The sequence below is a fragment of the Plectropomus leopardus genome, chromosome 4 (assembly GCF_026936395.1).
Source record: "Plectropomus leopardus strain MGB_pleo_1.0 chromosome 4, ASM2693639v1, whole genome shotgun sequence".
NCBI lineage: Eukaryota > Metazoa > Chordata > Actinopteri > Perciformes > Serranidae > Plectropomus > Plectropomus leopardus.
In genome coordinates this window covers 15,859,829-15,872,954 of record NC_142179.1, presented here as the reverse complement: position 1 = coordinate 15,872,954, position 13,126 = coordinate 15,859,829, and the positions used below count along the sequence as shown (strand labels likewise).

General features: G+C 43.0%; 2 protein-coding genes across 3 annotated transcripts in view; one reads left to right on the top strand and one right to left on the bottom strand.

The window, feature by feature from the left end:
- Positions 1-1,207: 1,207 nt before the first annotated feature.
- smim15 (small integral membrane protein 15) lies at positions 1,208-3,782 on the bottom strand. Of its 2 annotated transcripts, none has more exons than XM_042487957.2 (2): positions 3,639-3,782; positions 1,208-1,890 (listed from the first exon to the last, which is right to left on the bottom strand). In XM_042487957.2, exon 2 carries the CDS (start codon positions 1,857-1,859, stop codon positions 1,635-1,637), a length of 225 nt encoding a protein of 74 aa, XP_042343891.1. In that variant the 5' UTR covers positions 1,860-1,890; positions 3,639-3,782; the 3' UTR covers positions 1,208-1,634. The 2 variants fall into 2 exon arrangements, with proteins under 2 accessions (XP_042343891.1, XP_087932764.1); XM_088076638.1 differs by lacking the exon at positions 3,639-3,782 and adding an exon at positions 3,354-3,542.
- Positions 3,783-6,984: 3,202 nt separating this feature from the next.
- LOC121944365 (zinc finger SWIM domain-containing protein 6-like) overlaps positions 6,985-13,126 on the top strand; it is a 55,204-nt gene continuing 49,062 nt past the window's right edge. The window contains exon 1 of the mRNA XM_042488133.2: positions 6,985-7,533. Coding sequence (XP_042344067.1) covers positions 7,101-7,533 — 433 coding nt within the window. The 5' untranslated portion in view covers positions 6,985-7,100. The remainder of the gene's footprint in view (positions 7,534-13,126) is intronic.

The window sequence follows — 13,126 nt, the reverse complement described above, 5'->3', positions numbered from 1 at the left end:
ATCGAACTGGGAAAGTCTGCTATGATGACAGAAATTGTGTAGTAGTTTTAAATATCCCTCAGAGCACATATATTTTTGACATTGTAAAGGGAAAAAAAGCAAAAACTTGTTGAGCGAACGCGTGTAAAAGCATAAGTTAAATCCTGCGGGAATATTAATATAAGATCACTATTGACTACAGTTTGAAGTCTGACATCAGCCCAGGCCTGAAGATGGTGCCATGAAACTGCTATTACATTTAATTCTATGTTAATGTCTCTGCTTGTCATGGACGTGGTGTCTGCTGCTTGTAAATCTCAAGTCGAAAGAATGAATAATGTTACAGTATATTGATCCACAGTAGCAAGTTCTTCCCCTTGAGGTCAGAGTGCACGGTGGCCACAAAGTTACTGAAGAAAGTTCAGCAGGGTAGAAGCATGAACTCTCTGAGCCCAGAGAGGAATAACATTTCAACAGAAGGAAGACGGAAATGAAGAAATATGCACGTTGACCTATTTGTATTCAGAATAATCCATTTTAACTGCTTCTATGCAAGAATCAGTTACTCTACAAGCATCCATCCCACCAGACACTGAGTCATAGTGAGCGTAATAACTTTGTAATACTTGTAAATTTAAAAAAACAAAGACCAAAATGAACACACATCTTTGCAAACAGATCTAAATGAAGAACAAACATGTATAAAACAAAATAATTGTCCGCATAATAATAAAACTTGGCCAAACAATCCTAGTTCACTCCCTCCATGTCGATATTTCATCAAGGCATCTTTGGCAGCAAGTTGTTTATCACAGCTGTTACACGTTTCCTGACCTTTCTGTACTACGAGGAATATTCAGTGCCTTGGAAATTTTATTGTATCCTTCTTCTGACTTGTTTGGATGTTCCTTTGTCTTCATACTGTATTTAATTTTTTTGTTTATACAAAAGGAGTCATCAGGAGTGGGACTCGCAGATGCAATCTTATTTAATCTAAATTCTGAACTTCTGATAGTTGACTGGCAGCTCCAGATTTGTGATTAATTTTGATTGAATTGAAGAGATTTTTCCGCTTGACAGAGTATTTTCTGTCTGTCAGTTTAAAAAAGTCTAATTACACACTTTGACTCAGTGTTACAATACAGTGAAACATGAGGGGATGAATACTTCATGTGTACTGAATTAAAAGCACTTTTCCCAGCCCAATATTAACTCCAAAAAGAGGACATTTTCTTATCAACCATGAAAACTTTTATTAATTAGAAAGCAGTATTTGGGATATTTGGGAAAAAGTTCCAGTATGCTCGTTACATCGTCAATTCAGCAGAACATGGGAGCTAACAATGGAATGCAAGGTGCTGCAACAGCTGCACAATATTATCAGCGGATTTCTGTAGAACAACATCATACAGATGACCACTGTGCTCTTGCTGACCAAAGTCCCACTGGGACGAGCCTCCTTCGGGCAGTACTGTCCGTCTCAGCACTGTTAGGCCTGCGGGGCCAGTCTCCTACCCCGGACACGAGGCGTAGTGGCCCCGTGCTGACAGTAGGGCTGGTACAACGAAGGGCACCGTGTCAGTATTTGGAATAAAGAGGACAGTGAGCGTGGTGGTAGCTCCTTTTGCTTTTATGCCCTTATTCTATGCACAGGCTCAATCCTTCTTGGTCCTCTTGGCCTTGGCTATGTTTTCCTGACGTTTCTGCTTTTTCTTCTGTTCCCGATCACGTGCCTCAATCATCTTGGCCAGTTTCCAGGACAGCAGTGCACTGGCAATGAAGAGAGGAGTGAGGGCCAGTATGACAGTGGTGAGGAAACCGTAGGGGTCTTTGGCAGCCCACTCCACCACGTACTCTGCCCATGCCCGAACGTCAATCATCCTGGTGAGCAATGGTGAGGCTTAATCAAACCTGAGAAAGGAGAGATAGCAGAAACACAATAAGCAGTGTAATATGGAAAAACAAAAATAAAAATCATAACAACCGAAGGACCTTCAAACAATAATCATATAAAAAGTGTGCGAGTGCGTGTTATGGATACAATCTACAGTTTATAGTGCATTTTCTGAAGAAGCAATTGAGAAACTGATCATACATAAAACAACCAGACAAGCAGTGAAACAGTTAACCAACAGAAAATGTATCACCAATAATTTTGATAATCAGCTCATTATTTAAGTCATTTATTCAGTCTATCTTTTGTACTGCCAATTCAGCATATTTGGATTTTGGACTGCTGGTTGCACAAAAAAAGCAAGATTATAAAGTTACATTGGGTTCTCCAAAATTATGGTTAGTTCTAGCCTTAATCTGACCTTTCTCGCTAATCAGCAAATTACATTCTTGATAAGTTATGATTCTTTCACAAATTGATGCAAGAAAAGAAACAGTACAAAAACCAACCATCATTTCATAATTAAACCAATATTTTTAGACATCCTGTGGCTTAATGATTAGGGCACATACCACAGCTCAGGATTTATCTGTATCATCCAATTCACAATAACAATTAGCAGAATTTCCTGTTATGAGTCAAACTACTAGTTAAAATTGCTCAGTTAATAAGTAGTGAAATAGTGTGTTTTGTCAAAATCCCCATTGCTGCTGAGTCAAAGGCAACTGGACTAACTGTACTGTATTGAAAGTTTTCAGTCATTCATTAAAGAGCTGATACAACATCTGAGATAAACAGCTTAACATGTTCAAATGTTTTAAGAGTGTAAGGAAAGTACTGCTTAGACTTAAAACCTCTGCAGTTTAATACTAAATGTGAAGCAGGGGGCATTTGGGGTCATTCTGAGCTCAAGTAACTTACTTAATTTTCTCTCTGTAAAAATACCTGACTTTGTAGTTGACTGTGCTGTACAATCTGTCACAGTATTGTCAAAAACACACTATTACTTTACAAAAGAAAGGCAAAATATTATTGATTATCAACACCCCCATACAAAAACACACTCGAAATAGGTATAAGATATGCATACATCTGCTTTCATTCTTGTTGAATTTAAAACAGCCTCAACATTGGTCATCCACAATTAATGTCTTTCGAGTACCAAATAAAATGGTTTTGTAAAGTAGTTAGCTGTACCGCTAGATTTCACTTAAGTAAATCAAAAAGCTTTAGCGTTTTACAGCATGTTCTCTCAACAAAGCCCGTTTTTAACACAATGCTAACCACTGACATCACTGTCAGGACAAATAGAGCCATCAATTTGGTTTTCTTAAGCCGTTTAATATAATTTTTACATGCTACTTGTTGAGCGCTCCGACCACACAGTCCTTCACAAAACTGCTGATGACCAACAGCTAACTAGCATCAGCCCGAGGCGCAGCTAGCATCCGTTAGCTGTATCCGGAAAACTGTTACAAACCGTTTAATCTGGACACAGCCTCATAAAAACAGGCTGACATGACGAATTCACTTCATCTGCCTCGAGGATTAACTCTGAATATCCGAGATGCGGATGAGAAATTTACATTTCTGCTAACGTTAGCCACGATAGCTAACCCGCCCATCAATAACGGCCTAACTTTAGAACACCGACTTTCAGCTAAACGGCGCGACAACAACGCATATAAATGTGGAAAAATAACGGATACGTGTTTTCATATCGCCTATGAGAGGTAATAACACCGTAAATACAGAATATACTTACCAATGAGTATAGATTGTATTAATATCCACGATAAGTAGCAGCTCCTCCCTGTTCCGGGAAGTGTGACCGGTGTGGTCCCAACTGCGCGCTCGTGATTGGATATGACGTCTTCCACTGAAGATGGGAAATGTAGTCCTTTTGCCATAAAAGGTAGATTGATAAATAATCAAAACACAAGGCAAAAAATCAGGCGGTAACTAATACCGTGGTTATAAAATTGTATAATATTGCCTACAAATTGTTAATTGTGATGTGGTACAGAGTAGTGAATGGAAGCAGCAGTAATAAACATTCACATTTAGAATGGTTACAGCTTCGTTTTATTGTTTTATCTTTTCTAAAAGGCTATTCTTGAAGAGCCTATTTTAGAGAGATTATCATGTACACTGCTCTGTTTTAGTTTGATATTCACCAACTACTTTTAGATTTATGCTATCTATTGTTCTTACAAATTTACTCCTGTATGTGTGTGTGTTTTATTGTTGTGGTTTTATGTGTAAAGCATGTTGTCATATTGGTTTTGTGCTATACAGATAAACTTTACTATTATTATCATGTGGCATAATGTGAGGTGAAAGCATTTTAAAATTGTGAACTATGCATGGAAATCAACATTTGTGAGACCATTTTATTTATTTAGGGTGCAGATATTAAGATGTAAATTTCTGTGAAACGAAATCATATGTGTCTTTGCGAGTGAATGAAGGTGTTTATGATCAGTTTTCATAATAACTGAGCAGTAGACCTATGATCAGAAAGCTGCTGGTGGTTATCGGTAAGAGTTTGGATTTAGCAAGCACTCTCTTGTCTGTAAGGGTTTCCTGTAGCAGTATTATGTATATGTGTCGTATGATTTTGCTATTTGCTATTATGCTGGACAATGGTCATTTTAGCCTAAAGTATTGGATACAGATCAACAAGACAAAACACAATATGGTCCACTCTGTTGCTAGATATAGAATCGGAGGACATCTTGCTGTTGAAACTTCTGGTCATGTGTGGAACTGCTCTGTCTGAAGATTAAAACAAATGCTAAGGCAATAGCTGTGTAAAAAAAAAAGCAAAAGGCTCCACTGGCCCTCTGGGAAAGATGACTAACATAACAAAGAAGGACCTGCTGGCTTTGTGAACTTCCTGTGGGGAAGTATTGAAACCAAATCAGGTTAGGCCACATCTGCTCTGTCCATACGGCATGGATCACTTTCAGAGCGGTTCAAAGGCCAGCCTTTTAGACCTACTCACAGAGGAAGGAGAGGGGCAGCTGGGAACACATGCAGAGGACAAACACATTGCAAACACGCTTTCTGGTTTGCCAGAATAGTTTGGGCCAAGTTTTATAGACAATTTAAAAACACATCCCCAATCTGGTGGCTTTTGTGTTATATCCTTATAATTATTGGCTTCTGTTACATTTCTCACCAGGCAGAGAGAACCCCGGGGGGTGGGCAATGCAGCCACACCCTAAACCCCTGATGACTATTTTACTCCTACAGAAGTGGGCCCCCTTTTCATGACGCAGCTAGCATTATCGACAGACAGGAAGGAGGGCCATAAAATGACTGCACCACAATTTATAGTTAAACAGCTTCACTAGTGGTGTGTGTCATAATGATTACAAGAAAACCCACTGGTCTAGCCAGACGTAAAGGAATTTCCAACATCCTTTGATTTAGACTCTTTCTGTTGCAGTTTATAAACTCAAACTACTGAAGTGAGTAAATAGGGGCCCCTTGACACTGCAAACCTGAAATTATCTAGACATTACCCAGAGGAGCTCTATGTGAGAAAAACAAATGTCAGAATTGTTGAGTTGTATTGGACATTAAACAGATTTTATTCTGCCAGCTCCCTGTGAAAAATCTGAGTAATATCCGATTGAGCCCGTCAGTGAATTGAGCAGGTAAGTGTCCAGAGAATTCATTGCGAGCGAGCGTACACGTTAATGACAGTTCTACCATGAGACTCACGCCAAACCAGAAGAAAACAAACATCCAAGGGTGTAAAGGAAGGGTCATTTACATGAAGATGCAAATGAAAACGTCTAACCGAGAGGATGAGATTTGGGAACTTCTGTCGGTAAGGGCCAAAGCTCAAAATTAAAGGAAGAGCTAGAAATTCTGATGGTTAGGGCAAAATTACAAACAGGCTACTTGACCCTCCTTCCTCTTTGGTAGCCTACCCGTCTACCAAGGAGGGTACGTAGCTCATTGTTTTCACTTTTTGTGGACATTTACGGCCACTGCTCTTCTTCTTCGAATTAGTCGCTAATTGCAACAACTGCTTTTTAAATTTCCCACAGTGGGTTGCAAACATAAACAGATCATCAAAACATACCAGTGCTGCCCATGGTCAAGTCTTTACAGCTGTAGTTTTTACACAGATGTCTCTAGGACATTGTTACTATCTCTGGTCTCTGCTCAGAAGCAAGACAACTCTGTCCCTCCTTTTAGCAATCGGATGTTATATACGGAACGGCGAGGCGGCATGATGCCGTGATGTTTCTGCTTTGAACAGGCAGTGTAAATGCAGCTAATCTTGTGTGCTACGTGTGTGAAAGAGACACTCTAAGCAATGTCCAGACTTCATGAGAAAACAATTTAGTAGAGAGCATGACTTTTCTGTTTAAAATTTTAATGTCACAGTCCAACATGAACCTGATCACCAGGGTTAAAAATATATATACCTTCATGCGTGTTCTGTGCAGCGCTCCTTTAAAATGAAATGATCTGTCTGTGTGTGTGTGTGTGTGTGTGTGAGAGAGAGTGAGTGAGAGAGAGAGAGAGACCTTGTCTTTCAGAGTGTGCTTGTGAATAACTGTCCACATAGACTGCAGCAGAGTAAAGCAATGCCATTCAGCTGACCAAAATGACTGAGTAGTGGCTACAGAGGACAAGCATGTCCAGCTCCATATCTTTATGTTCCTCCTCCCACGCCCTCTCTGTCTCTGACAGCTGAGAGTCCTTTGGACTTAAGCCTTGAAAACAACCATCACGTTGTTATTGAAGAAGCTGGAGCCTGGGGTGGTAGCACAGGCTCCAAAGGAAAAGAAGTCAGTTTTCTTGCCCCCTTTTACCCCTGTGGGAAACTGCGAGACCGCCCCTGGATTAAGTCCCCGCCTTTAAACTCAAATAAGAAGGAAACTTCAAAGGCCGTCGGCCGCCGGGGCTCCGCCCTCGCGCTCCCGAACGGCTTCACAAAGGATTTGCCGACGTTCGGGAATTCCGCCTCCAGTTCCTTTTATAGCGCCACTCGTGCGCTGGCAGCTCTCCAGGATCCCGCCCATCCCGGTTACTTTGACAACACAAAGGACTTCACGGAACTCGCAGGCGCCGCCTCTCTTTCCAAATAAGGCCAGTCTCTCCATGTACGGCAAACAATCGGTGCGAGATTGCCCTTTTCTCTTCCTTATCCCGTTTATATGATCGGAGAGGAACTGCGCTTCAGGTTGGAAGCGGTGCGATCATGGCCGAGCGAGTCCAGCAGCCCCCAGCCAAGCGGCTCTGCTGCAGGCCCGGCTACAACCCGGCGTGCAGACAGGGGCAGCGGGCTGGAGGAGTCCTGTGTGGCGGCGCGGGGTCCGCTCCGGGAGGGTCGGGGAATGGAAAAACGCACAACCCCGAGTCGTTGCTCGACATCGCGGCGCGCAGAGTCGCGGAGAAGTGGCCGTTCCAGAGGGTGGAGGAGCGGTTCGAGAGGATCCCGGAGCCCGTCCAGAGGAGGATCGTATACTGGTCATTCCCGAGAAGCGAGAAGGAGATCTGTATGTATTCCTCTTTCAACGCCGGGGGAGAGGAAAGTGGAACTAGCGGGGACAATAATGACGAGACCCAGCTGCCTTTCCTACGGGGTGTCACTCTGCTGGAGGGTGGCTGGGTGGACAACGTATTGCAAGTCGGTGAGTGGACTATAAAAATGCAGGAAAACAACCTGCCATAAACAAAACACCTAACTCGCACTGTTTGCCTTTTTCTATGGAGCCACGCCAGACTTTTAAAGGGCTTGCCTCCCATAGCCCAGTGTATTATAAACAATGCAGGGTATTTCCACACCAGTCTACCCTATAGCTGTGTGAGAATAGCCTATTTTCAGATAATGGTAGCCCACTTCTCCTTGTTTTTGCCCACTGAGCTGCGCGCATTGAATTGCCCAGAGCCATCCCAATTGGAAGCTTAGCACTTTGTTCCTATTTTTATGTCTTTCCAGCTCTCCATGCCCCCACCAATGGGTACGCAGACAAAAGCCCCCTATATCTTTTCACCGCTGGCTAAATAGACGATATTTAGAAAGGGTGGGAGGGACGGTGATTTAAAGCCACAGTGCTTCTATTTTGTTTGCCAAACACCTTTGTGAGAAGCTTTTCTGCTGTCTTTCCAATATTCAGTTAAAGCCCAGGCTATGTGCAGCTGGTAAAGGGAAAAGATGCATTTTTTTTTCTCTGTCTGCTGCATTATTTGTGGTAAAGCTCGGAGTAAACAGAGGTGCTGTAGGCTCAGCAACCCCCTGCCTGCCTCTCTGCCTGGCTGGCTGCCTTTGCCAGAGCCACAATATTTCACTGCAATCGTCAGTGCAATAGACTCAGCTGTCAATCCGACTCCCCACCCTTGGAAACGGTTCAGGATTCTAATCCCATTACCCTCCCCAGTTCATCTGAATCTTAATGCATTCTGCAAACAAGATTTTATGCATGATCTTCTTCCTCCTCCCACCCTCACCCCTCTCTATCTCTCTCCCCTGCTCCCTCTCTCTCACTTCTTGGCTTACTATCCCCTCCAAAGAATCTGTGTGGAGATGGCTTCAGCTCTTGTGGGCTCGGAGAATGTGCAGTGCACAATAGTAGCCATGGAGCAGGCAGACAGGCAGGCAGCTCTCCCTCCCTCTCTGGCCTGTTTACCAGATTCCCCAGCATTAGACTCATTTATGTGCTCACTCTATTGGAGGCTTTAGGAAGCTGAACACCCAGCACGGGGTAAAATAGTGTACGGCGTCAGTCAGGAGATTCATGTGTGACAAAGAGGGGGTCATTTTCTTTGGCCATGCATGTGTTTTTGTGTGTGTGTGAAAGAGAGAGAGAAAAGATTATGTGTGGGGGGTTTGATAAACACAGAGGGGGATTGTGCATGCATCTGTGTGTACATGTGTGTGTCTTCGTCTGCACGGGCTGTCAGTCTCATCCTGCATGCTCACAGAGAGTGGAGGATGACAGGCAAGTACACAGCAGGAGGAGGGCATGTTATGCTGATTGCAATTTTCGCCCCAGAATTTTTTTTTTTTTGTCAGTGCCGGGGAAAATAAAGCCAGGAAAGGAAGAGAAAATGATAAATAAAAGATGCAATCTACTCCAGGGGACAGGCAGCCACTGGAGGATGAGGGCTTAAAAGCAGGGCAGCATGGGAGGGGGCTGTCAGCCACATCACACACCACATGTATTGGCCCATCAAACACATACAGTGGGTCTGGCCTGGAAAAAAAAGTGCAGGGTGGTTGTGAGGGGGTGTGTGTGTGCACATGAGCGTGCATGGCTTTGTGTGGCTCCTAGTGTGTGTGTGTGTGTGTGTGTGTGTGTGTGTGTGTGTGTGTGTGTGTGTGTGTGTGTGTGTGTGTGTGTGTGTGTGTGTGTGTGTGCTGTCAGAGGGATGGGATTCAGTGTTGATGATGAAAGACAGTAGAGCAATAGAATAGATGCGGAGGTTATTGTGTATGGGGGGGAAAGCTAATATACTTGAATGGATCTGCTGTCGCTGTATTCCTATCCTCCCCCCTCTCATCTCCTCCACCTCCCTCTCTCCCAAGTGAGCAGCTATAAAACTCTCCATATTTACTCCCCTAAGGCCAACTACCAGCCCCCAGTCTCCTGTGATTATTTATCTTTTTCTCAAAGACATTAATCACACGCTTTTTCCTTTTTTCCTCCATCTCTTTCCATACATCAGTGCTGCAGAGGGAACGGATAGGGGGATGGCGTTTAAGGGGAAGAGCAATAGATCGGGTGATATCAAGAAAAAGAGGGGAAGCCTAGAGGGAAAAAGTGGGTGGAAAATGCAAAAGAGGAAAGAGGCATTGAAATGGTGATTGCAAGAGAAGGGGATGTCTGAAAGTAAAGAATGAAGCGCAGAGAATGGTAGAGAGTGAGATGGATGGGTTGTTCTTTCTCCCATGCGAGCTCATCTGTTCCAATGCCAACCTTCCAGATAAATATTCATATATGAATGCAAGTGTTATCTAGCAGTCCACTGCTTCCCCCGTTACAGCAGTGCTATAACAAACCCAGCTCCGGCCCTCTTGCACTCTTTCTGCTGTCGATTCGGTGATGAATTTGTCAGCCGCTGAACAGGTAGTGGAGCACATACCTAACCTCAACCTGTGTGAAAAGGCTCTGTGTGTAATAATGCATTAAAAACTGCAAATGAATGTAATGAAATATGCATGCTGCTTCGGAGAACAGTCCCATAACAACATGAAAATTAAATTGGTGCGAGCTGATCACAGAAATATCACTAAATCTCACCCGTGTGCCAAGTTGAAATTTTCTTGACACTGTAATATCTGCTAAGTGGATTTTACTTTTTAAAAAAAATATAGGAAACTGAGTTCCTTGAAAAATGTAAATAAATATAACTGTTGATCTTAATTGATGTTTACTTGATTGAAAATTGTTGAGATCATTTTAAGTTAGATCAACTTGTCAGATTTCACAGTTTGGCTCGTCAGTCCATGTCTTAACGGACCGTCGTTTACCGGCATAGAAAACTTCCAGAGCTGCTTGCTCTGATCGCAGCATCTGTTCTCTGGCCCCCTTGTGTAATTTAGACTCGGCAGCTCATCACGCTGAAAGCAAGGCTAGCATTATGGTGCCCCGTCCTCTAATTATAGAATTCTAATCCTATGGCTCTAACATGGCATGACAAAGCATGTTTGCACTTCATTACCCTCCTTCCTGTTTGAGTCCTCCAGCCTGGGTCAAGTTCATCCTCTTCTCTCATTCATATATGACAGGTCCTCTCCTGCCCCCCCCCCCCATCCTGTGTTTCTAGCTCCCACCCCCTCTGTCTGCCTTCAGGGCTTTGTGCCAGGAGGTAAATAAACCATAACCCCCACCACCACCACCACCACCTCACTCTTACTATCCTCTTACCGTAAGCCCCATGTCCCTATGGAGTGACATACTGATGCCTGGCATATGTCGCTCTCTGCAATGTCATTAGGCTACATGCTACAGCCTATTTATCCAGCACTCCTTGTTAGGCTAATTTCTCACATGAAGCTACATGTCATTTTATCATGCCTCTGCCCCAAATCTGAGTGATGAGGTTTGTTGAGGCTGTTTGAAATTTGACCAGAATGAAAGCAGATATGCGTATCCTGTAGCCAATGTTGGTGTATTTTCCATGGTGGTGTTGTTGGACTAGATAGCCTATAATATTTTGCCTTTCGCCTGCTTAAAATATCACTGAATGTCCATGGCAGTCATGCCTGTTTGAGTGTGAATGTCATCCTCCTCTGCCCCACCTATTTCAGAGATGAATTTGTGTGTGTGTGTTTGTGCATGTGTGTGTGTCTGTCTTGTGCTTCTGCATGCTCATAACTCAGGTTAATTTGTTCACGCTCTGGAGAATCTTAATTAGGTTTCTGCGTCATCTACTCTCTCTCTCTCTCACCCTCTTTTTATCATGATGTCAGTGAAACGGTGAAATAACAACCAGGCTGGTGGTTCCCTGTTTTTTAACCTGTTCCTTTTTTTTAAAACACAGATGGTGAAAATCATAACACAGACTCTGCTAAACCTTATGTTTAGCTCGTAAAAAAATAAAAGCACGCTCTAGGTGTGTGAATAGAGGAGCTTTAGAGCCATGTGTCATTTCCTATTGACTTTAAATCACACGTGTGCTTAGCATTCAGACAGAACCGTGGCAATATCAGACATAATTTACAACACATAGGTGCAGACAACACCCGCAAAACAAAGAGGGCTGATAAAACAACAAAGGATATTTGCACACACTGGTAGGTTATTGTTTGTGTGACAAAGCCGTAAGCCAAATGCCAAGGAGAAATCTGTACCACTTACAAAGGTGGAGTAACACCGAGCATGTTTGTGCAAGAACACACACACACACACACACACCACACGCTTGTACTTTTGAACTAAGAATTCACAAGGCTTTTCAAAAGGCTTCTTGAGGACCTATGTCGACATTTCAAGCATTTTGTCCACAAAGGTGCAGAATTTAAGATGCCAAACATAAATCTTGCATGAGCATGTTGTCCGCGAGACGCTATCAGGCTGAGCTGGATTTCTGGTGGGTGAGGGCTCATTCTTTTTGTTTGTGTGTGCGTGTGTGTGTGTGTGTGTGTGTGTGTGGGCTGTTTCTTTTCATGTGGGTGGATCTGGTTTTATTTTTCCTGTTAGGTTAGAGAGTGCCTTTATCTTTTTACAATGCCCGTCGAGAATGAGCCCACATGCCAACCACCAGAGACAGAGAGAGACGGAGACAGAATGCTTCCGAATGTGCTGTTTAACTGTGTGAAACCAATATGGTGTAAAGAGGCTCAACTTGTGACTCAGGACTTAAAGAGACGCTGACACTATATGACTCAGGACTTTTTGAAAAATCATTCCCCAGACAACATTTGATTTTATCCTAAATGATTTTGATGATGAGCAGTTCTTTTTTTGGAGGAATCTGGTAACTTAAAGTAAGTTATTAGGATGTCTTCTGTCGATCGAACTCTCAGGTGAGAGAGTTGAAGGGGCAGCGATCCTGGATCGGCTGCCTCAGGTCTACCCTCAGCCATGTGACTATCCCTGGGCTTGTATCGTCATGGAAACATGGCTGAGCCTAGAGCTAGTGTAAACAAATGGCTGTCCAAGAGGGAGAGAGAGAGGGGCAGCAACCGCATCCATGTGAAGAGACATTGAGTCTTAGGGGAAAGTGCTCTCTCCCTCACTGACTGTGCATCTGAGAGAAGGAGAGAGGCAGATTCCAGGCCTTTGTCCCATTATGTCGGCTGAATGGAAAAAAAGATAGGATACATTTCAGCTGTCGCTTAATGGAAACACGTTAACTTCGTCTCTGTGTATGCGAGTGTGTGTGCAGGTTTCTACAGAGAAAGTATTGTACATTATATGTATTTTTTAATATTTTCAGTTTAGCACAGGCTTTCTGCTGATCATTAAAAAGTCTTGAGAGGGGCGACCTGTAGCTCACCACGTAGAGCGTGCACCCCATGTAGGCTGAGCGCTTAGAAGTGGCCTGGGTTCGAATCTGCAGCTCTTTTCTGCGTGTCATCCCCATTGTCTTACACCCTCCCTGTTGTTCTATAATAAAGGCAAAAAAAACTAAAAATAATCTGAAAAAGTCCTAAAATGCATTTAAACCATTCATCTAAAATGAATACCTTAATTGCTATTAAAATGTCTTAAATCCATTTTTCAGAAGCCTTAAAAATGAAATGTATGAATGTTTTTTTCTCATGTTGCATTGTAAAAC